This window comes from Arvicola amphibius, chromosome 1 (genome assembly GCF_903992535.2).
Source record: "Arvicola amphibius chromosome 1, mArvAmp1.2, whole genome shotgun sequence".
NCBI lineage: Eukaryota > Metazoa > Chordata > Mammalia > Rodentia > Cricetidae > Arvicola > Arvicola amphibius.
Genome location: NC_052047.1, coordinates 64,880,193 through 64,894,064, shown reverse-complemented (window position 1 = coordinate 64,894,064; position 13,872 = coordinate 64,880,193). Strand labels below are relative to the sequence as shown.

Below are 13,872 nucleotides of genomic sequence, written 5' to 3'. Positions count from 1 at the left end.
TGCCTTTGCGAGGGTCCCTGAGGCTCTGCAATAATTCATCTACCCCCAAGGCCGAGCTAAGGAGCCATGTCCTCAGCACCCGTGGCCCAGGCCTCTGCTTCCGGCCACCCAGGCTGAGCCTGGTATGGACTCAGAAGGGTGGTTTACGGTGAATGGTTGGAAGTGTTTGGTTAGATGGCACCACAGTGGCTCTTATCGTCTCTACCCAGGTAAAGTCCTACATCTGTCTCTCAACTTGTCTTGAGTGTCAGAGCAGGCTGACGTGTGAAGTCCTCAGGTATGTTTGCTGCGTGGGGAGGGTCTTATGTTGGGTTGGGCTGCCAAGTGGCTTAGAGTTGAGACAAGCATTTGGAATACTTAAGGTTATGATTGGCTGAGACATACAGTGAACTGGGAGTGGGCTGAGGCCATGCATCACAGAAGTAACTGCACACTCAGTCTCAAGGAATTACTGCAATGTGTAACCTACAGCCTACATCGCTACACAGTCTCTGCAGCTGTGCTGGCAGCTGTTCCAGCAGATCTGCACAGACTCGAGTCACGTTCCCACCAGGTCAGAAGAAAATCAACATCACTACAAACACCTAGAACACACCCACTAAAGCCACAGTGCAGCTGTATCTTCAACTCAGCCTGTGTTTCACCCAAGCGCTTTAGAGGACCAGGCTGGCCACTCCCAGCAGACCAGTGAGTCTCAGACCTGATGTGTGTCGGCCTCCTGAACTGGTCTTGCACTTGGTTTAGAAATAGAGGTGTTTGCAAGGAATTCCGTGGCCACCAGTTGCTGCTTGATGTCCTGTGTCAGGTTAACCCTGAAGGTGCTTTGTTCTGTATGTGACTAACAGTGCTGGGACACGGTGTGGGTTCTAAACTCAGAAATGGATGACAAAGGGGAAGGGACTTTGTGTCTGTGTAGCCCGTCAAAAGCTCTAAGATCCAACTCACAGGAGCAATTTGTGCCAAGCCTGAGCAGGGACTGCTCCTAGCCCTCTGCTTTGCAAGCCTCCTACACCCCCACTGGGTGAAAACCTCCTCCAGGAGCTCTGTTTAAAAGAACCACGTGTGGCACCCTTGTGGACTCAGCACTCCTCTCCCCTCCCCGTATGTGTGTGACTTGTCATAGTCCACTGTGGCTAGGCCTCACCTCAGCATTTGTGATGTCTTTGTCTAGGTCCCTGGGCTGTGCTGGGCTCAAGGCCAAGTCACTGTTCCCACAACCTCAGGAGGCATTGTCTGAGCACCAGAAACTTCCTCTTCTCCTAGGGGAAGGGCTCTGTTGCATCCATGGAAACCGTCCCCTCACCAACCAGGCATCTCACCTGAGCGAGTCTCTAGTCCAGCTGCCAGGAGATGGGCCGTTTCCCCTCATTTCCTATGGTGGCAGTTCCCCACTGTTGTCTTTGCCACTTGAGCCGTGCCTGCTTAGGTGCTGCGCCACCTTCCTCTGTACCCAGTACCCATGCCTGAGTTTTAGTTCATTGCCTCGGAAAAGTTGGAGGGAAATAGTTGCAGTGTTGACTCTGCTGGGCTCAGTGCTTCATTGGTGAGGGTCACCTCATCAACAGAAGATGCAGTGAAGAGCAACATCAGCACCCTCACTTTCCTTGGGGGCTGGGTCACCAAAAGACTGCGCTGAGCAGTGTGATTCCTATGCACCTTGAAGTGCTAAGCTCCTTTGAAGTACAGGGTCCCCATGTCTGCCTGGGTTGTCACCTGGCATGCACAAAGCCTGACTTTAGCAGAGTGAGGCAGAGTGGTATGGAGCGTGAACTAGCCTGCAGCGATTGCAGAGAGGAGCATGCCCAAGTGCTTAGGAGCCCAGAACCTGTCATGTGCTTCCTTCTGCCTTCTACTGGCCATCTGTCTGTGTGGGTGTCTTGGTCTGGAAGGAACCAGCCGTCAGTTTGTGTGTTGTATGTCACCCTTAGCCTCTTGCCTGGGCATTTCATATGGGGTTCAGACGCTGTTGTGCTCCATTTCACATCTAAATCACTGTGCCCTGTGAGGTCAGCTTTAATATGCTCTGGAAAGCATGAGCCCAGCTTGAAGTTTTTCAGATGTGGTTCAGTCCCTGCCTCTACTGCATTCTTTTTCATCTGCTCCTGGACTTTGCCTTCTGTCCCAAGCATGGGTCTGGTGTTTTATCCCCAAGAACATATTCCTGCTTGTATGGTGTTGTAGCAAGTGGTATGCAGTGGGGATGGGCGTGGTGCACAGCGGGGATGGGTGTAGTGTACAGTGGGAATGGGTGTGGTATACAGTGGGGATGGAAGTGGTGTATGGTGGGGATGGGCGTGGTATGTAGTAGAAATGGGTGTGGTATGCAGTGGGGATGGGCATGGTATGCAGTGGGGATGGGTGTGGTATGCAGTGGGGATGGGTGTGGTATACAGAGGGGATGGGCGTGGTATGCAGTGGTGATGGGGTGTTGTACAGTGGGGTGGGATGATGTGCAGTGGGCTGGGATGGAGTACAGTGGGGGTGGGGTGTTGTACAGTGGGGTGGGGTGGTGTGCAGTGGGGATGGGGTGGTGTGCAGTGGAACTAGGTGGAGCCATCTGCCTTTTATTGTGTTTTCTGTTTAGTTTTCTTCTGGGACAGTCACACTCAGCTTGTGTAGGTCTTGGGAAACCTCTGTCAGGACATATTTTGGACTTAAAAGTGCATTCTGAGAGTATCTGCTCTGGTCACTGGACACAGGTCAGCTTCAGAGAACCATCCCTGTGGGGTCCCAGCCCACAGGAAGTGTGTGAGGTGTTCACACAGTGTGTGTTTGATGGCTGAGCTACTTAGTGAAGCAGCCCTATGTAGTGCCAGCTGCTCTGACCATGCCCCCCTGTGAACAGTGTTCTAGAGGAGCAGGTTGGAACTCCTGTGATGTGTCTTGACCCAAGCCCTTTCCTCTAGACTTCGGGAGAACAGTGACTGGTACACAGATGGGGTGGGTAAGATTGTACAAATGATCTCATTTCTTCTGACATAAACATCTGTAGTGGTGTCAGTGTGTGACTCGTATGTCTTTCCCTTGTCTCTTGTAATCTAAATGCTAGCTGGCTTTGAATGTTCTTGCCTGGTACTTAATCTGGGTGCCATGCTGATCTGAAGAAGGTGTCCTAGGAGGTTGTAGTCACATCCTTGGCTTGGAGGTCACTTTCCTCTAGAAAGTGCAGTGTCCACTCCTCTCAGGCCCTCTCTATTCTGGCTGCACACACCATCTGCACGCTGTTCTGGGCTGCAGGCTCAGTGGCAGCTCTCAGTGCCCCGTGGACTAGGTGTGATGTGAAAGTGTAAGTGGCCACGCTGCTTCCAGTCCCAGCGATTCCCTCCTTCCCTCCTGCTGCAAAGCACACTTCAGAGCCTGCTCCCTTGTCCCCAGGAATCTGTCCTGTGGACTGACCACAGGCAGACCATCCTGAGTGACCAACCTGTCTTGAATGCCAGGCAGCAAGTGCTCAGAACAGATGATGGAGCCTGTTGTGAACATGTGATGTAGCAACATTTCCTTAGGGATGCTGTGTGGAAACTCATCTTAGTCAGCTCTGCTGCAGAGCCTGGGGCCTTCTGACAGCACAGCCCAGTATGGCTCCTGTCCTGCCTCCCCACAGTGGCCTGGCCTTGCCTCTGACATGGGTCATTCTCATCTAGGGAAGCTCTGTGTGCCCTGCTCACCAGAGAAAAACACATGTAACAACTCTAGAGCTCCACTTACATTGGCCCATGGTCCTCCTCTCGTCCCTGGGCTGCTTCATCAACTGGACAGGAGTGACAAATGGGGTCTTCCTAGACACCTGTCCTTCTCCTCTTTGAGTTGTAGTGTTTTCCTATATTGGGCTCACCAGTGAATGAGCTGCCAGCAGACACATGGCTAAATACTCAATTTGGATGCTGTGGCTTGGTCTTTCCACTGAGAAGTGACCTGCACGCAGGAAAGTGCATAAGCTATGAGCTGTGGATTTCAAGTTGCAGCAGACAGCATCAGGAGGGCAATGGGCCAACTGAAGCCTCTCCGTGGGCTTCACTCGGGGTCTTTGGCTTTGTGGTGCACTTGTAAATGCCTCCCTGCCTTATACTCAACATTGAGCTTTCTGCCCTGTGTTGTATGTGCACTTAGGTAATAGTTTCTTTGTTTCATTCTCATGGCCAGAACTTATTATTTAAGTGTGTGTGTGTGTGTGTGTGTGTGTGTGTGTGTGTGTTGGTTGGTTGAGATGAAATGTGTTCTTTTCACTGCTACGTCTGATGTCTAGAAAGCCTTGGCTTGGCTTCAGGTGCAGTGCATGTTGCTGACTGGACAAGTGTGAAAAGTAGAGCTGGCTGCAGGTACCTGTGGCCTCCTGTGGAGCAGGCACAAAAGGCAAGAGGTGCAGGTGTGTCTGTACTGATCCTGCAGAGCTGACAGGAGCTGACCTGAAGGATTGCATCAGCAACAACAGCCTGAGCAGCAATGCCAGCCTCCCAAGCGTGCAGAGCTGCCGGCGCCTACGTGAGAGGAGGGTTGCGAGCTGGGCAGTGTCATTCGAGCGTCTGCTGCAGGATCCCATTGGTGTTCGCTACTTCTCTGTGAGTAAGGGACACTGCTGAAGGGGGCATTGCCACTTTGTGCCAAGGGTGCTTAAGCTTACTGGGTCATCTCATACCTCAGAGACAGTGTCTCAACTTGTAGGAGCGTGACTGTCTCAGCTTCTGCTCCAAACTCCAGACTCAGAGTAGGGTGTGCATTTGTAGAGACCCTCAGCTCAGTCTTCTTTCCTGACCGGCCTCCTGTCCTGGAGTTTCCTGAAGCTCCCTCCCCCCACCTCCCATCCACACACATAGGATGTCTATGCAAGAAGGAACATCAGAGTTTCTTGGCTCTATGTGTTGGTTTGTTTTGAGACAGGGTCTCCCTATATCATTCAGGCTGGCTTGGAACTATAACCCTATCTCATCCTTCTGAGTGCTAGGATTACAGGTGCGCCTCATCCTCCTAGCTGGAGCTTCTTCAAAATTCTTGGAAAGATACTCTGACAAGCACAGCTCTTAAGGACCCAGGAGTGGGGGTGGGGCAACAAGAGGGGGTAATGGGATGAATATGAGCAACGTGTGTAGGACAGTGTTGTACTATATAATGTCATTTTGTATACCCACTAGAAACTAAAAATCCATTTCTCAAAGAAAAAGAAAGACCAGCTCTTGAGAAAAGAGCTGTGAGGCAGATAGTGTCCTTGGAGATGTTGAGTAGTCTCTGCTTGCTTTCAAGGCTCTCTGGAGAGGAGCCTGTTCTGCTGTGTGGTAGACAAAGAAGGCCAGGATAAGGGTTGAGGGTCAGCTGCATGGAGGAGTTGTGGAGTGACCACTGCTCTCTTCCTAATGCTCCCTCAGGATTTTCTACGGAAAGAATTCAGCGAAGAGAACATCTTATTCTGGCAGGCCTGTGAATGCTTCAGTCATGTTCCTGCACACGACAAAAAAGAGGTAAACTGCTCTTCCGAGTGGGGGTTGCCTGACGGTCAGGAGGCAGAGGGCTACATCGAGTTTTGCTTGAGCAGTTGATGAGGGATGCTTCCACGTGACTTAAAAAAATGACATTTCTGCTTCCGAATAAAAACTTAAGTGTGTGACATTTAATCCTGCCTAAACATAGTCTGCATAAAATGTCCTGTCACAGAGCCTGGCAGAGGTGGTACTTGGTGTTAGGATTGGGAGGGAGAAGCCGTGCTGGAGGGAGGCTTGGAGAAGCACTCAGTCCAAGTGTACCCTCACCCTGCCAGCCTGACGGCTCCTTTCAAGCTGCCCCAGGACTACCCCAGCCATGTCCTGTGGCATGTCCCCAAAGTAACAGTTGTCCTCACAGAGTGGCCTCATGCCTGTTTCTTGTGCTCTGAGCACTGCACACTCCTGTCCTCCCCAGTGGCTCACACCTTGCTGGTGGATCTACTCTGAGGCCTATTCCAGGTAGCACATCTCAGTTTTTGAGGCCCTTCCAAAGCAGTCATTGGGAAACTTGCAGAGGAGCCCATCCAGGAGTTTTTTCCTGACTCGTTCTTTTATACTTCCCTTTGTAAGCCAGAGTATAGACTGGACCTGTGAATCAGTTCTTCAGTCCCAAAGTAGTGTCAGCCTCAGGAATGCTGCAGTGACGGGGGAAATGCATGTCCAGTGGGTGTGTCCACAGCTCTGCTCAGACCTTTCTACCTGTCAGCTCTCTTACAGGGCCCGGGAGATTTTCAGTAAATTCCTGTGCAGCAAGGCCACCACTCCTGTAAACATTGACAGCCAGGCCCAGCTGGCAGACGACATTCTCAATGCGCCCCACCCTGACATGTTCAAGGAACAGCAGCTCCAGGTGACTCTGCAGACAGTGCATGGGGCTTCCAGCCAGGGCTTGGGGTGCAAGGCTCTCAGCTGGGGAGGGGGAATGCTGTGGGCATGGTGAGGACTCCATCTGACCACTGGCCTCCAGTCTCAAAAGGATTCGGGAGAACTGAGGAACGAGAAGCCTGCTCCACAGACTTGTACCCCATGGTGAACCAAAGGAAAGGACAATATTATCTATCAAAAGTCACTGGGGTGGTGAGATGGCTCAGCAGATAAAGACACTTGTCACCAAACCTGACATCCTAAGTTTGTTCATTGGAACCCACATAGTGGAAGGAGAGAACCAATTTCTACAGTTATACTCTGACCTCCACACATGGACCATAACATGTGTGCACACATACACTCTCTACTCTATATACATACATACATGTTAAAAAAAAAAACTTTAAGTGCATTGGGCACACCTTACCTACAGCTTCTCCACATGGCACATTATGAAAGGTCAGTGGTCTCATCTCAGGGATGACCTGGGGCCAGAGTTTGGTGTCACTCAGAGAAGTCGAGAGAGGATGGTACTGCATTTTACCAGCCCAGAGAAAGATCCAGGTTCAAAACTTTAAGTACTGTTTCTGTGAACACACATTGCTGCCACACTAGTATACATTCAGAATACTCAGTGTCTGGCCTGTCTGTGTACTTGTGGTTGGGTTTAGTAGTACTGGCGATTGTCATTTGCTCTCCCTGTGTAGCTCACCAAGACTGACCTGAAACTCACTGTCCTGCCTCAGCCTCTGAGTGCTGAGTCACAGAATGCACAGGGCACCCTGCTTATATGTTTATGTCTTCTTTGTGGAAGAGCATTTGATCTGAGCCAGCAGTGCCCGCCCAGAGCACACTCTCTAGCCAGGAGTTAGCTTAAACAAAGATCTTCCCCAGGCAGCACTCATGAGACGACAGCCTTCCAAGTCCTTAGGAAATGGAGGCCTGAGTCTGCCCATGCTTCTGACTAACATAACCTCTGTGACTCCATTCCTACTAGAGTGGCAGAGGGGAGCAGAAGGATGCCTCGAGAATTAACACCAGAATGCCCTGGGAGGACTGGCTGAAATAAACTTCCAAAATAGCACTTGTTTGTGGGTACCTATGGTCTCGGGAAGTTCTGTTCCTTCTGTGACTGTACTGATGGTGTTTGCTCCTCAGATTTTCAACCTGATGAAGTTTGACAGCTATACTCGCTTTCTGAAGTCCCAGCTGTACCAAGAATGCGTCCTGGCAGAGGTGGAAGGACGCACCCTCCCTGACTCCCAGCAAGTCCCCAGCAGCCCAGCCTCCAAGCACAGTGTCAGCTCCGACCACTCCAATGTGTCCACACCAAAAAAGGTGCTGGGCCAGCCCTTGTGGGGGTGAGAGTGAGGCTGTGTGGCTCGTCCCTTCACCAGCTTGGGGTGGGGCATGGAGTACTTAGATACCCTCGAGCCCTTTCCAGGTCCCCTAATCCCTGGCCACCTTAGTGGTGAAAGAGAGGGTCAGGTCTGTGCCCTTGACCCATTGAAGGATCTAGATTATTCCTCAGAATCCTTACTCATAGAGCTCTGTATTCTGCCTTTGGTGTAATGTTAAAGTAACTTCTTAACTGTTTTTCTGTTTCCTAGCAGTTCAGTGGAAAATCAAAATCAGGACGATCCCTGAATGAGGATGTGGGGGATGAGGATTGCGAGAAAAAACGCAAAGGGGCCTTTTTCTCTTGGTCAAGGAGCAGGAGCACGGGGCGGTCCCAGAAGAAGAAGGACCATGGTGACCATGCCCACGGTATGTGGATGCAGTCCATGCCATTGTGAGCGGGAGCTCAGCTGCCATGGTGAGCAGGCAGAGGTATAGCAAGAGTCGTCTGGAGGAATGAGGAAATGTCACAGAGCCTGACTGGGTAGCAGAGCTGGGGATGAGCCAGCTTACTGAGCATACCTGCTCCAGAACCTTCTGGAGTCTCCTTAGTGCCAAGTGTTCAGCTGACTGAGGTCCTTTCCTTCCTGCTATCATAGTAACAGGTAGATTCTGGAGGATTTGAGTAGAGCTCAGATACTCGGTCTGTACAGTGTCTGTAGATGCTAAGAGGCCACTTGTTCAGGGTGGATCACTGGATCCAGGAGCCTGGGTATCAGTCCAGCTTGGCATAGAACCATGTTTAGCCCTTCGTGGTGTGTAGGCCAGCCTAGATTATAGTTAGAAAAAGCTAGAGAGTTGGACTATTGGCTCCGAACAGGGTTTTTGAGGAAGAAGATGGGAAATGAGTCACCAGTAGACTGGGCAGCCAGCTGGTCACAGGGACAGTCTTCTTCAGACCCAGAATAGCCCTTTGAGATAGAAATCCTGAAGACAGGTCCACACAGGGACATGAGACTGGGCTGCACAGCATTGTTCCCTGTTATCTGGTGCCTGGATTGCACCAGTTAAGTCCTTAAGACCTACACAGCCCCCACAATGTACCCTTCTTGGCCCTTGTCTTGACCTCTGCTGTGAGGGAGCTATCTGACTACACCCCAGTGGAGCAAGGTGACTTCTGGAAGGGCCTTGATGTTTTGCTGACTCTATGTCCTTACTATATGTGTCTTTCAGTCTGAGGGGGGAAGTAGGGTTCTGTACTGAGAGGGCATAGCATGGTGAAGCTGTGGCTCTGATTTACCCCGGTCTTTCTCTTCTTTCTTCACTGAGAGAGGGCACAGCATGGTGAAGCCATGGCTCTGATTTACCCTGGTCTTTCCCTCCTTTCAAGATGCTCCTCATGCCAATGGAGGCCTCTGCCGTCGGGAGTCCCAGGGCTCTGTGTCTTCAGCAGGGAGCCTAGACCTGGTGAGTGGCTACCTCCTCTCCTTCCAAAGGTCACAGGCTACACCTACCAGCTGGTAGATGAAGTCTGGCTCCCAAACCCAGCATTTGTTTCGTAAACAGAGTCCCAGGATTAGACACTGGCCTGGGTCCCCTAGGCCTCAGAGTCCCCAGTCCAGGATTCCTAGGGCATTGTGAGAAGCTGTTTAGTAGGTGGGGACAAGCGCTGTGTAAGGACTAAAATTAGCCGTGAGTTTATTTCTTAAATTCCTCTGTTGTGATGTAGTTAATATTTCTTGAACTCCCACTAAGAGTGCAGTGCTTTGAAGAAGGGCTTTGTCTTAGGCTTGATGCTCAGACCTCCTGTTGATGCAGTGTTTGTGTCTGCCTGTGGGGTCCTAGGAGCCATCCTCCTACTGCTTAAGAGCTAGGCCTAGCTCTTACAGGGCACCCTGCTTGCCCTGCTCTTTGCTAATGTGCCCTGAGGGGAGCTGGGTAAGGTTCAGGACCTGTTACTCCCTCAACTCTTGTCTGACAAGAATTTGGGGAAACCTTGCTGGTTGTCAGCATCATGACATTTGTAACTGTCCATCAAGGTGGTTGATGGCTGAGGTAGATGGTTGTTTCTTCTTTCATTACTCCAGAAACCCTGTCAAGGTCACTGTGAGTCAGTTACCTATTGCCACCAATATCCCAGCTTAGTGTTGGAAAACTTGAAGTGCATGTGTCTAGGGGTCAGCTGGGTGGTGTGCTTAGGGGGACTCATTTATGCTTCCAGTCCCCTGGCCTCACAGCTCACAGGTGACTATGGATATATGTCTATGGGCCAGATCAATGGGACCAACCAGACCATGTTTTTGTCACTATCCAGAGGCCAACCCAGGTTCCTCCCCATGGTGGCCAGGAGATTAGGCTGGGAATTGGCTCTTTTCCTTCTGCCACATCCTTTCTGGGCAGTTTCCAAGGCCAGGGATGAAACAGCCACTTCATAGGATTTAGGAGGAGTCCTTGGGCCATTCCTGCAGCCAGTCCTCGCCCTCCTAGACAGCTGTCTGAAGTGGCAGGCAGTGATTTTCAGGCAATGGGAAGCAGTAGGATAAGGAGATAGCTATGAAGGCAGGTTTCACAGAAGGTCTGTGCCCTCAGGCCAAGCCTGTAATGCCGTAACTGGTGGGTTAGGACAGCCTGCAAGCCTGTGGGCAGCTCATTCTCACAGCCTCAGGGTCCCAAGGTGAGCTGGGTCCAGTGTAGCAGTAGCAATCTCATCTGGAAGGACACAGCCATGCTTCAGGTACAAGCCATAGAGTTCCCATGGTTGAGAGAGATCATGGCCCTGGTCTCCAAACCCTACCACACCATCAGCTTTGGGGGCAGAGAATTTTCTGCGGTGGATTCTGAGTTTCTGCACGGGGATGTGCAGGTTATGGGGCACAGGAGACCAGGGAGGCTGGATCTTCCTCAGGAGGTACTCCCTTACCTTCTGACACTGACATTTGTGTCCCTATCCTACAGTCAGACGCCTGCAGGACCTCAGCACTAGAGAGAGATAAAGCTGCCAAACACTGCTGTGTCCACCTCCCAGATGGGACATCCTGTGTGGTTGCTGTAAAGTCCGGGTTTTCCATCAAAGAGATCCTATCTGGACTGTGTGAGCGGCACGGCATCAATGGGGCTGCTGTGGACCTCTTCCTGGTGGGCGGAGACAAGGTACTGTGCCAGACAGGAATGAGCCATTGGTATCCTGGTCCTGTCTACTCCCTTCCTTCTGGCCTTGTCAGTGCCCACTCCTGACGCAGTGCAGCTGGAGATGGAGGCTCCCGGGGTCGGTGGGTGCATAGCAGCACAACCTCAGGGTGTCAGGCTAATTTTGAAACTGCTCTTTTGTTCTTGCAGCTGTGTGCTGTTACATGTCAAGCCCACATGCTCCCACGTTAACTCTGGTGTCTTTGTTCCTCAGCCTCTGGTGCTGCATCAGGACAGCAGCATCCTGGCCACAAGGGACCTACGCTTGGAAAAGCGTACTTTGTTTCGGTAAGAGAAGAGCATACAGGTTTCTGGAGACTTTTAGAGCCTTTTAGCCTCAGGACTTCTGTTTTGTGCTAATCTCTGTTTTTTACCCAATGAACATGTACTGGTCCCATGACCAGCCATAAAAGAATGCTGGTGCCCCCACCAGGCCCTTGGCAAGGGGGCAGGCACCACACACAGGCTGCTTGGCCCTAAAATCTTAGTGGGGAAAGAGGCGGAGTCTGAGGGAGTGGGTACCTGGCAGTAGCCTGACTGCACAGTCCTCCATCAGAAGGTAGAGGCCCGCTGCCCTGTTTTTAGTCTCAGAAGGGCTTCATGGAGTGGCTTCCACATGCAGGGAGTGCTCCTTACAAGGTGGGGTTGAATTGTCGGGGTCTCCAAGCTGTGGAATCCTGTTCTGCCGAGGGGACCCTTGAGATATGGTGGAGCCAGAATTGGGTGTTTTGTGAATGTTTCCCTGTCCTACTTCCAGGCTGGATCTTGTTCCAATTAACCGGTCAGTGGGACTCAAGGCCAAGCCCACCAAGCCTGTCACAGAAGTGTTGCGACCGGTGGTGGCCAAGTATGGCCTGGACCTGGGTAGCCTGCTGGTGAGGCTGGTGAGTGTCATTTGGAGTCTGAGCACTGCCACCAGAGCTGTGCCCCATCTCTCATATCTTGTCGCTCTCCTTCCTAAGGTAGAGGACAGTCCTCTACCCACCTCCTCTGGTGTCCTTTATTCGCATGTTGTTCATTATATTTGCTTCAGGTGAACCAAACTGAAGCGACAAACACCTTGAAACAGCTCCACCATTTTCAGGTGTGACAAGAGAACAGAGTACAGCCAGTCCCCTTGATGTGCAGTTTGTCAGGGCACAAGTACACTGTCCCTGTCCCTGCACTGACTGGCAGTTTCACATGCATTTGCACACTGTGCTGCTCCCTCCCAGTTGTGGGGGGTGGGTTGTTATGGAGGTGAGGTTGAGGAAGAAGACTGCAGGCCCTCCCTGACCCTTTCCTGCTGCCATGGGTGTTTATGGACCAGCAGCTAGGATGGCTCTGGCCTTGAGGCAGTGTTGGTTCACAGTGGCTTGAGGTATAGCATCTGCCAAGCCTTCCCTGTCAGCTTAATCCAAGCTGTGATTTCCAGGGCTTTTTTGTTTTGTTTTGTTTTGATGTTTTTGGGACAGGGTTTCATGCAGCAGGCTAGTCTTGAATTCCTGATCCTTTGACTATATCTCCCAACTACTGGGATTACAGGCATACATCACTATATTAAGCCGAGATTTAAAATATTCTTAAATTTTTAATTTTCCCTGAAATTGTCCTCAGAATTGTCTCTAGAGCCTTGAATAAACAAGACCAACCTACTTGATTATTCACAGGCTCCAGCCTCAGGTAACTGGATACCACTTCCCTACTGTGGCCTCACTCCAGTTTGGAGATCAGAAATTTGCCTATAGAGACTGACCTAGCCTGACATGCAGGGTCCCTCCCCTGCTTCTCTCTATAGTTGTGGTAGTCTAACTGCTCGGCAGAGGGTAGAGTGTCCTGAGCGGTCAAGAGCACCACAGCTGCTAAGGTTGCTTCCTGCACCCTATCTCAGGGCTCTCCTCAGAGCAGTTTGGGGGTTTTAGGTAGGCCATCATGAAGACTGTGTTGAAACAGAAGCCAGATGAAGTTATTGAGTGTTGACACATGCATATCAACCTTTTTTCAGGGATGAGGAGTTCCCTGTTTGCCCCTGGGTTGTTCTGCCTCCCCTTTGAGTGACCTTGGAAAGAACTGCTCTACCAGCCTCTCAGGGTTCCATATTCCCACAGGTCAACCAGGCTGGGTGATCTGACCCCAGATCCAGCTGGATTGAGGCTCCATTAAACCTGGGTTAATCTTACTGTCAGTGGCTGGGTTACAGCAACTATTCCAGAAAGTTCCAATCTGGGCATATAGTTCACTGCATCATCTCTGCCTCTAGAGTGGGGAGAAGGAGCCCCTGGACCTTGGTGCTCCTATATCAAGTCTGGATGGACAGCGGGTCATCCTGGAGGAGAGGGATCCTTGCAGAGGGAAAGGTAAGGCTGCCAGCTCCCAGCCTGCCACTCCGTGGTCTAGTGGTTGTCTCATAGCCACACCATGTACCACTCTGTCCATGTGACCCCTCACGGCAATCTACCTCTATGTGCTGACCCAGCCTCCTACAGGAGAAGGGACAGCAGGATGGAGGAAGGAGAACCTGGCTCCTTGAGCATGTCTGCTCAGGTGTAGAAAGAGTGGCAGCCCCTGTCTGCCCCTCCAGGTTGCTTATGTGGCAGAAAGCACTAGAAGGTACTCTTTTCCTTAGAGGCTTTTGTTGTTACAAAGCAGGGATCTAAGACCTTAACAGCCTGGTCTAGGTCTCCTGCCTTTACCACAGTGCCCTGTTCTGAGATCCGTCCCTCTGGGTGAAACAGGCAGCGAGCACAGTGGCGGGCCTGGTCCTGTGCAGAGGGAGGGCACTGGTCTGTTGTGTTGTTCCTCATGTGTGGGGACCACATAACTCTTTCCCACCCCTGACCTGGTCAGTCAGTCCTGTCAAAGCCTCCATGGGCCCCCCAAACCTCCAAAGCTTCAGGGGCCTATATTATTCAGGCTGCTAGCACAGGAAACCCATGGGGGAGGCACTTTGTCTTATAGCCCCTAGGACTGTCCGGGTGGGAGGAAACTTTCTAGAAGCTGCCGGGAGGAGTGATATGGGTGGAGGTCC

The 13,872-nt window shown here is 51.4% G+C and overlaps 1 protein-coding gene across 3 annotated transcripts in view; it reads left to right on the top strand.

Moving 5' to 3' along the window:
• Rgs12 (regulator of G protein signaling 12) overlaps window positions 1–13,872 on the top strand; it is a 92,174-nt gene that overhangs the window by 74,000 nt on the left and 4,302 nt on the right. For 2 of the 3 annotated variants that reach the window (XM_038313264.1, XM_042054170.1), the window contains exons 5-14: window positions 4,390–4,559; window positions 5,361–5,453; window positions 6,181–6,324; window positions 7,500–7,679; window positions 7,955–8,108; window positions 9,070–9,146; window positions 10,635–10,829; window positions 11,080–11,153; window positions 11,623–11,749; window positions 13,105–13,201. In XM_038313264.1, the coding sequence (XP_038169192.1) occupies window positions 4,390–4,559; window positions 5,361–5,453; window positions 6,181–6,324; window positions 7,500–7,679; window positions 7,955–8,108; window positions 9,070–9,146; window positions 10,635–10,829; window positions 11,080–11,153; window positions 11,623–11,749; window positions 13,105–13,201 (1,311 nt within the window). Of the gene's footprint in view, window positions 1–4,389; window positions 4,560–5,360; window positions 5,454–6,180; window positions 6,325–7,499; window positions 7,680–7,951; window positions 8,109–9,069; window positions 9,147–10,634; window positions 10,830–11,079; window positions 11,154–11,622; window positions 11,750–13,104; window positions 13,202–13,872 lie in introns of all 3 variants that reach the window. The other variant, XM_038313269.1, reaches the window with a different exon arrangement.